Genomic DNA, 10238 nt, shown 5'->3' on the forward strand with positions numbered 1-10238 from the left:
GTGTATTAAATTTTGTTGCATTAAAACTTAAAAAAACCCCACACAAATCATGTTTTAAGAGTGATCAAATAAGTTTTTAAAAAGAGTTGATTCACTCAGGATCTAATCTGTCCCCAGAATTATGCTTTCGTTCCTTACGATTTGAGGAAATTCAAAATCTTAATATTTACTTAACTTTGCTCGAATATTTTTACATTTCAAAATATGTACATTTCAAGTATTATTTTTTCATATATAATGAAAAAGGCATTACTCTAGTTTACATTTAAGTGTCAATATTTAAAGTTTTACATTTTTGGGGGGTTTTTTTTTTTAGAAAAACAGTAGTTTGACATTATTTTCAAGGGCAATAATCTGGAATAGAAATTGAAAAAAAAATAAAACTTTATAACTGAAAACTATCAACAGGTTACACCTATAGTAGACAAGAAGACTTAACAATAAATTAAATCACCACTAAGGCAGGCAAATAGACTTTATAATCTTTATTTTACAACCTTAAAGTAGAAATGTCAAGAACCTTTCCTAGGCCTCAAAAAAAACATTTGTGGGTAAGAAGTGATGGAACGCATCAAAGGGGTAAAATGGTTTTCTGAACGTCGGACTTAATTTTTTTTCTTTGCTCATCTCCAGAGAATGTTTTAAAACTATTAACTAAAAGGAAAAAATAGGGAGAAATATTAATAAATGCAAAACCATTCATCGTTCCAGTGCTTTTGGACGATATTTTAGCTTAGTTGACTGTCATCTGAATGAAAAACAATTTTTAAAGAACAGGTATCACAATTCCAGGAATACATTGAATATGATATATTGACCTATTTATTTCCAATGGTTCCAGACAGTAATCTCTCTCATTAATAGAAAGCAGAATGACCATTTTAATGTTAGCGCTCTGTACAAGAGTAAGTAGTTTCTCAGCTAATTTAATTTTTAAATTAATGAACTGCATCCCAAATTAGGTTGTGATACCCAGTTGGGACCAATGAAACACCTATACACACATTAATACCTACTGGAAAGCTTAAACAAATACCAGGGCGATAATGGATTTTTTTTAACTAAATGTTTTCAAGATCTAAAATTCCCCTTGACGTTTTTAACCCCTACAATATTTAAAGAGCCTATTTTCTGCAATGGCAAGATTGAACTAGTCTGATCGAATGTGTGAATGAAATCTTTTTGAAACAAGGAAAGACAAGTTATTAGGCCAAAATAAACTGGCACTTAATGACGAAAGCCCAAGTTTTCCAGCTGCCGAATGGATGCCATTATTGTGGGTGCTGTGTAAACACTGCCCGAGCGCTAAGAATTCTGGGTGTGTAAGTAACACACAGATTACGCTCACGGACACAGTGTGACCGCACCACGATGGGAGCCAAGTCGCCGTGGCACATTACTTACAAGTAAACTTTTATGCTACCGGGGAAATTCAATTCTGACACTTCTCTCTAGGAAAGAAGGGAAAACGTTCACATATTTAACTGGACCTGAAAAGAGCCAAAGTAGAAAAAAAGAAAAAGGACAAGAGGGGGGCGGGGACTGAAGGAGGGGGAGTCACTGGGGAGTCAGGGGGTAGTCAGCAGAGAGGCAGGGAGCGAGACAGGCATGGGAAGGAGGCACCAATAAAGCCTTGGCAACGCCGGCTGCTCAGCCTCCGAGTCTCCTGTATCCTTTACATGCTACACCAGATGCTGTTCCACGACGCTATCATGACCTTCTCCATTCTTCTTTCCCAAAAGGTCCTGGATTTTGATATCGGTATCAAAAGCGACACTCCCCCTATTAACTGGTTAATAAGCTCAGGAGGCAGCACTGGTCCCGGGCTGATCTAGACAGATCTTTTTGTCTTCATTTGGTGTATATATATATTTCATGTTGTTTCTATTTTTCGAAACATTCAAGACCAAATGATGACTGTCCAGTACAGGTTCTAGAAACACCATCTGTGTGAGGGGCTCAAACATTTAAAGACACGAGATAACCTGCTCAGCACTTAATTCGATATAATTTTCATATCTTGTATTTCTGACTAAGGTACATGACAGTTGAGATGGGTGATGTTAATTATCTAAGACATTTTTCAAATTTTTATATAATAAAATATGATTGTTATGGAGTAGAATGCAAAGTTTGCATGAATTTTTAAGAAAGAGAGGACTTCCAAAAAAAATAGGGTTCACAAAGGGTCACTTTGAACGATGTCTCAGGACTCCTGGGGTATAAGTACATTTGTTCAAATTCTGCCATTATGAGTAAACTTAGAAGAAAACGATCAAGAAGTACTATTTTCCTGACCTCGATGACTCCTAATACATTCTTTCCTACTATTTTTTATAATACTTTACCGAATTTAAAATTACAAATTAAAACCTACAACAGATTCATAACCAAACATCTGCAAGTTAATAAATACACCTAAACTTGTATTTTGAATGATACAAAATAATTTTTTAGCAATTTAGTGCAAAACAACTGAAGCATATACACACATCAATATTCTATCTCTTATCTCTTAAAGATTTTGAGTGAAACAGCATTCTCACTGACTAAAAAAATAGGGAAATACTAAGGTCCAGAGAGGTATTTTTCCTAAATAACCATTTCTCCTATAAATTTATTTCTGTGCTTTTAAACATCCTTATATATAAACTTTGTTCATATTTAAATTCTGCTTTCAATTTCTCAACTACACGTTTGGTCTGGTACCAAAGCCTGGAACATAAACTCATGTGTTCAAATGAGAATCATCCAAGTAATACAGTCTCAGTTCTGATAAACTAGTAGCAAATGGTGCTTCCAGATTCCGTATCTGGAACTCGCTGGAAACAGTGACTCAACTTACCTGGTGCTAGCCCGGCAGCGGCGGGACCTCCCAGGGATGGGTGAGAGAACACTTGAGAGAAGGCAGACATGTTTGACTGGGACACATTACTCAGCCTGGAGGTTGATCCTCCTTTAGGAATAAACTCGCTTGCGGTAGGATTTGGTGTCTATTCAAAAATCAAATATAGGAAGTTAACACACTTTAAGCCCAAAAAAGACATCGAATCTACTAGGCATTATTCCACAGTACTTTATTTACTGAGTAAAATATATACTGAAAGGATTTACAGTGTTTTTGAGTTCCCATTATTTTGGGATAGTATAATTAAGTTGCTTGAGGAAAATGTTTTAATCAAATTTGAGAATTTTAATCATTTCATTTGCAAAATATGATTAATACCTCAGAAGCATGTAAATTTTGCTTTTATTGTCGAATATGCATCATTACCAAACTAACGGAATTCAGAGAACCGGGAGGCTGAGACTACCTCAAAACTGAGCAACAAGTTTCAAGTTTCACATCTTTAAACCACTTCTACCAGGATAAAGGTCAAAACTGCCTGCATTCCAAAATTGAATCACTTCTGTTTGTAAGCACTTAAGACATTTCCCCAATAATACGATGCCATGTACTTAACAGAGTTAAAGACAACAGAAACACTTAAAAACAAGGCAAACGTGGGAGGAATCAAAATAGAAGAAAAACGTAACGGTGGCCCCAATGCCTGCAAAATATTAATGTAACTTGTTATAATAAAAACATTTTACTATTAAATTACATTTTTAAAAATTACTACATCACAATATTTTATATATTCAAGTGGCATGGTACTTTTGCTTTAAGAACTATTAGAACATTTTAAGACTGTATTTTAGATTCATAAATGGCCTAGATTTTGTCCCTGTGGAACAAATGAGTATCTTGAATATTCTTCTGAATGGTGACCATTTTAAATTCTACATGCTTAAGTGTGATAAAGATTCAATGACCGTTAACATGAATATCATTTGAATTCAACTTCCAACAGGGTCAACCAAGAAAATAATTTAGTATGTTCATACTTCAGCCCACACTTTATATGCACATAGAAACTGAGTTTAAAGCATTAAATCATATCGCGAAGAATGTAATCACTTAAAAGTATTTTAGAACTATCAGAATGTAAGAATGCAGAAAATCAGAAGATGAGTAATAACTGTACAACCCAAGAAAACATCCCTATTAGATATGAATGCCACTTTAAACTGTCAAATTAGAGTTCAAACTATTAGATCTGGAAGATAAGTCAACTGGCTAACCTAATTTTAAACTCTAAAATGATATTTTACACATATGTGCCAGGGAAAATTAAACACAAAGTGATAAAATATAGAAGAAATGTTAATCTGAGCTTAATTAAAATATTCTAGATGTACAGAATGAATGAAGCTCTTTTACGGCCACAGCTAAGACAAAAAATTCTGGGGAGAAAAAAAAAAAAGAATCAGGCCTCAGCCAAAATATAGTTTCCAAAGAGGAAAAAAAAATCTCCTCTCCCCCTCCCTTCCCCCCGCCCCCCTCTCTCTCTGTCATTCTCTCTCTCTCTCTCTCTCTCTCTCTCACACACACACACACACACACACGCGCGCACACGCACACGCACATACACGCACACGCACATACACACACTTTAAAACCTTCCAAATTCTAATGTTTTCAAAACCAGTGGCATGTGCTTTGAAAGTATGGTCAATTCCTTAATTTCTGGAGTAGAAAATAAGCCACTGCATTTTACTGACGGTTAATCCCTCCTTAATAGCGAACAAATGGCTACTAGCAGGATCACTTCTGAGGTAAGTCAATGTATATCAGTTAATCCTAAACCTATTCTAGGAGATGGGAGTCAAGATAAAAGCAATCAGCCATCTTGGTAAAAGAGTCCAAAATGCCTAGGAGAGATGGGAATTTCAGGATTATAAGATTACTAAAAAAAGCAAATTTAGACAGAGAAAATTATACACACATACGAAAACTTTTAAGCATATTCCTGAGAAATATTACCCAGTTTCCATTTCACTCACATCCTACGTTTACTGAGAATGACAGATTATCTGATTTCAAAGCTGAGTTTCTCTAAATTAAATGTATTTAGATTAATTCGAAAGACTACTTTTATGGGATCCTATAAACAAGAAAAGAGATGACAGTCTGTTTCTACTTTCCCAAATCATACATAAAATATCATTCTAACAGTTTATAAAGGACCTCAAATTTTATAACAGAAGTTATTAAAATTAATGTAACTATGAAAATTTACACACTAAACTGTGTCTTCTAGAGATTCAACAACCACAATGCAAAAAAACCTACCCAACAGTGAATTTTAATTAAAACGTGAAAAGGGCCTAAAATCTTTCCCTCCTTTAAGATCTGATTTAGGATGGCAAGGCATTTATTTCTCTTGAGCGAGCGGTTTGGAAGTCTGTTTCATTCAACTTTGAGTATTTGAGTAAAAGGATTTAAAAAGCAGAAAAAAGAATTTTATAGGATTTAGATACAGTGCAAAAAAACCCACAAAATCTAGAGATAAGAGAGCAGAGCTACTACTATTAACAGATAATATAGATTCCTATCGACAATTTAGAGAACTATCAGAAATATTTAAAGTAATAATTATAAATTACTATAATAATAAATACTTTTTGATAATAAAATTAATTAAAGTAACTACAATGGAAAGACGCATTCTAAAACTGCTTTAATATTACTGGTTTAAAATAAAAATGAGAGTTTTACAAAGTAACAAAAAGAACACAGGCACAAACATTTAGCATGTTAAGAATAAAAATTTTTTGAAAGGCAAAGCCAGTAACTAAAACCAATCACATTAAAATGAATTATCTATTCATCAGAAAATTTAAAAATTTCTTTAGTTTTCGGGAGGCAAAGGCTGTATCCAGAAAGAAGACTCATGGACTCGGGTTATACAAATTATCTGTCTAATTTCTGCGATACTAAAGAGAATGCAATAAACCAGAAAAGGAATGGTGAAAAAAAAAAAATCAAAGTTTTATTATTCCTGCCCTATGATTTAGATAATTCCTTCATAACTACCCAGCTATGTTCCTATATTAAATTTGTGATTTATTATAATTACTATATATAATTATTACAGATAATTATTTTTATTCATAACTTGTTTCTATTCTAATCTCTATTCCTATTTTAAATCCTAATTTTTATTCGTATCTTAAACAGCTCTAAATGCACAGCTGAAAAAAATTAATGTTTACATTAAATAACAGACATTCGCTTTGTGAAAATTGATCAACAGAGTTTTAGGTTCTCATAAACTTAAATTAACACTGCATCTTTCAGGCTAAAACGACCTAGCGCTTTTCATACAGTAAGTTCTCCAAACTGACATCGTCCCCCAGCATTTGAATATGACACGTGCCTGTACTCTCTGGGCAGAAGGGGACTAAATCAAGAGTTTTAGTCCCCTATGATGTTTATCTGTAAAAGCACTGCTGTAATTATCTTTATATTTTAAGTGAATTGTTTTATTCCACATATCCCACCCAACCAAACGATACAGTATTTCCTACCTGCAAACGACCCATAAAGGTTTTTTACAAATGAAGCTATTTTCTGAGGAGGTTTCTAACTCAAGTTTAATACAACTTTATGCTTTTCTACTATGATTCCATGAAAACCATTACTTTTGAAGTAACAGTATTTAATACTCTGCTGGACTCCACTACAAACGGAATACTTATTTAAGACCACAACAAATTAGTCGCATAAATTAAGAAACTAATTGAGTTAGTGCAACAACATAAAAAGTACAGCCATTAAGTATTCTTTTTCTATTAGGTGGAAAAGACAGAAAGAGGTTTATACTAAATGAAACTAGAACACAAATATTATGTATTTCATTAAGATGATGTGATGAATGACTGAGAAGCCAGTAATACTGGTGAATATTGCTCGGGCTTTTTTTTTTAATCACATAGTAAACTTATAAAACCATAAAATATCTCCTGAGACACAGCTCCATACAATGAGCTTTTAACTTGCTTTATCTGTCTTAATGGCTTCTTAAGTTGCTATCAGTGATCTCTCCACTCTTGAATGAAACATGGCCTGATAACTTTTTCTTAACAGCTCTATTTAGATATAATTGATGTGTAATAAACTGCATATATTTAAAATGTAAACTACGAGAACTCTTGACATAGGAAGACAATCATGAAACCATTACCCAAGCCAAAATAATGAACATATCCATCATGCCCAAAAAAGTTTCCAGGAGCCTCTTCTAAACCCTCCTATTCCTCTCTGCTCCACCACTTTGGTCTCTAGGCAACCAGTGACCAGCTTCCTGTCACAACAGATTAGTTTGTATTTGCTAGAATATAAATCTTTTTTTTTTTTTTTGACTAGCTTCTTTCACTTAGCATCCAGATTGATCTATCAATATTTCATTTGTTTTTTACTGCTAATACTCAATAATATCAAAATACCACAATCTGTTTATCCTGTCATCCAATGGACAAAGATTGTTTCCGGTTTTCAGCTCGTGCAAACAAAGCTGCAGTGAACGTTCGTGTACCAGTGTCTGTATGAACATGTTTCATTACTCTTGAGTAAATCTCTAGCAGTAAACGGCTTGGACATGTGGTATGTGTATATATAAACTTTTTAAAAGTTGGTCAGCTGTCTCCCAAAGCAGCTGCACTATTTCAGTACGTCCACCAGCTCTGGGTGGAGGTATCAGCTGCTCTGTGTGCTCAGGAACGCAAGCTCTGGCAGACTTTGACGTTTTAGAAATTTTAATAGGTGTGCAGTGGTATCTCACTGTGGTCCTAATTTGCATTTCCCAAATGGCTTATTCTGTATCTTCTCCGGTAAAAATGTCTGTTCAGGTTTTTTTGACCATTTTTAGTGGGGTTGTTTGTTTTCTGTCAAGGCATTTTGACGATCCTGGATAGAAGTCCTTTCTCAGATATGTGATAGACAAATATTTTCTCCAGGTCAATAATTTGTCTTTTCATTCTCTTAACAGTATCATTCAAAGAACAAAGGTTCTTGAATTTTGATGAAGTCCAGTTTAGAAAATGTTTCTTTCATGGGTCACATATTTGGTTTGTATCAAAGAAATATTTGCCTAACCAAAGGTGACAGATGTTTTCTCTGGTAAGTTTTGTGGCTTCATATTTTACATTTTAGGTCTATGACCCACGCTGAGTTAATTTTTGTAGTGTGAGGTATGGGTGTAAACTAATTTTTTTTGCATATAGATACTCAGTTATTCCAGTACTGCTTGTTAAAAACATCATCCTGTCTCCACCAAATAGCTCTTACTCCTTTGTCAGAAATCAACACCATACCAGTGAGTTGATTTCTGAACTCTCTCTGTTCTGACGCCAATCCACCTTCATGCCAACAGCACGTGACCTTGACTGCTTTACAGTAAGTCTTGAAGTCAGGTAGTGGAACTCTTGCATGTTTTTGTCTTTTCAAAATATGATTTGGTCTGTAGGTCCTTGGCACTTTCATACAAATGTTAGAATAAGCCTGTCAGTTTGTAATGGAGACTGCATGAATGCACACATCACTTCGGGAAGCGCTCGCATCTTAAAAATACTGAGTCCCCACAGCCACAAACACGATCTGCACCTCCATTTACTCAGGCCTTCTTGAATTCCTTACATCTTCAGGAACATTTTAAAGCTTTCAATGTACAGGTATTCAGAAATTTCGTCAGGCTGTTACCTATTTTATATTGCTGATATCATAAATTACATCATATTTAGAATTTCAATTTGTTTGTTGCTAGTTTATGTGTATCAGTTTCCTGTGGCTGCTATAACAAATTACAACAAATTTGATGGCTTAAAACAACACAAATTCATTCTCTTATAGTCCATAGTCCAAAATCAAGGTCCTGGCACCCCCTCCAGAGGCTGGGGCAGAATCCATTCCCTGCTTCTCTCCCAGCTTCTGGTGATGCCAGCATTCTCTGGCATTTCTTGGCTTGTCCCATATCACTTCAACTTCTTGCCTATCCTCACATCACCTTCTCTGTGCGTAATCTCCCTACCTCCGTCTTGTAAGGACACTTGTCACTGGATTCAGAACCCACCTGAATAATTCGGGATGATCTCACTTTAAGATCCTTAATTTAATTACATCCGCAAAGGCTCTTTTTCTAAAAGGGGTAAAATCCCCAAGTTCCAAGGGTTAAAACATGAACCTATCTGTTGGAGGCCACCATTCAGTACAGTATGACAGAGAAATAAAACTGAGTTATCCTGACTTTGCATCATGTAGCTTTACAGAACTCACTTATTTGTCCTAATAGTTTTTCTTGTAGATTCCATCTTACTAGCTACAGATGATTTATACTTTAACTACAGATGACTGTGTCTCTGTGAATGAAGACATTTTTCCTCATTTCTTTCCAATCTTTGATTTCTTCTTCTCTTATTGCATACAAAACATCCAGTAAAAATGCTAAATGAAAGTGGTGAAAGCATACACTCTTGCCTCGCTTCTGACCTAGACAGAGAAGCATCTATCTAGTTTTTCACCATAAGGTACGACATTAGCTGTAGGGTTTGTTTTTTGTTTTTTTGTAGAGATGCTCTTTTTCAGGTTCGAGATGTTCCCTTGTATTTCTAGTTTGCTGAGAGTTTTTACCAGGAATGGATGTTGGATTTTGTCAAATGTTTTCTCCTATCTATGGAGTTAATCATACGGTTTTAGTTGGGTAACATGATTAATTACATCGATAGATTTTTTTTTAATATTAAACCAACTTTACATGACTGGAACAAGTTTAAATTCTTCATGGTATTATTCTTTTATATACCACCAGGGGTCAATTCGCTAAAATTATTTTTTGTTAAGAATGTGTATCTCTATATATGTGAAAGATATTGATTTTTTTTTTTTTTTACAAAAAGTCCTCAGTTTCTCTATTTTACTTTTTTGGAAAATTCATTTTTTAAAAAAGTTTATTTCACCAAAGACCAATCCTTTGCTGATGTCCAAACTTAAACTATTCTTTCACGTCTGTCTCACAGGAGAAAAACATGAAAGAAAAACAGCTTCTGTGGCAGTTTCTCCTAGTTTTTCAAGCACGCATGTAGTAGCAACTGGCTCAAAATTCCGCTTTGTTTCAAAACACCGCTTTGTTTCAAAACACGCATGTTAGATGTATCATCACCGTGAGGTAACATGTCCATTTTGTTCCTGAGCTGTCAAATCACTGTCACTGTCAGAGAGCGTACACAGGAGCGCGTCATTTTCACAGGTTGGAAAATAATACTCCGATTGATCCCAAGTCTTTATTTAGGGAAGCAGTGACATGTGTTTAGCTTCTGCCACGTGAGTCTTCAAGTCTGCTTTGGATTTGAACTTCATG

At 34.7% G+C, this 10238-nt stretch overlaps 1 protein-coding gene across 12 annotated transcripts in view; it reads right to left on the reverse strand.

The window, feature by feature from the left end:
- The window catches only part of PAN3 (PAN3 poly(A) specific ribonuclease subunit), a 113396-nt gene that overhangs the window by 63358 nt on the left and 39800 nt on the right, over positions 1–10238 (reverse strand). For 11 of the 12 annotated variants that reach the window (XM_023530693.1, XM_023530687.1, XM_023530688.1 and 8 more), the window contains one exon: positions 2846–2993. The exons of the other annotated variant lie outside the window; for it this stretch is intronic. In XM_023530693.1, coding sequence (XP_023386461.1) covers positions 2846–2993 — 148 coding nt within the window. The remainder of the gene's footprint in view (positions 1–2845; positions 2994–10238) is intronic. 12 annotated transcript variants of the gene reach the window in all.

The sequence above is a fragment of the Pteropus vampyrus genome, unplaced genomic scaffold (genome assembly GCF_000151845.1).
Source record: "Pteropus vampyrus isolate Shadow unplaced genomic scaffold, Pvam_2.0 Scaffold52, whole genome shotgun sequence".
NCBI classification, from domain to species: domain Eukaryota; kingdom Metazoa; phylum Chordata; class Mammalia; order Chiroptera; family Pteropodidae; genus Pteropus; species Pteropus vampyrus.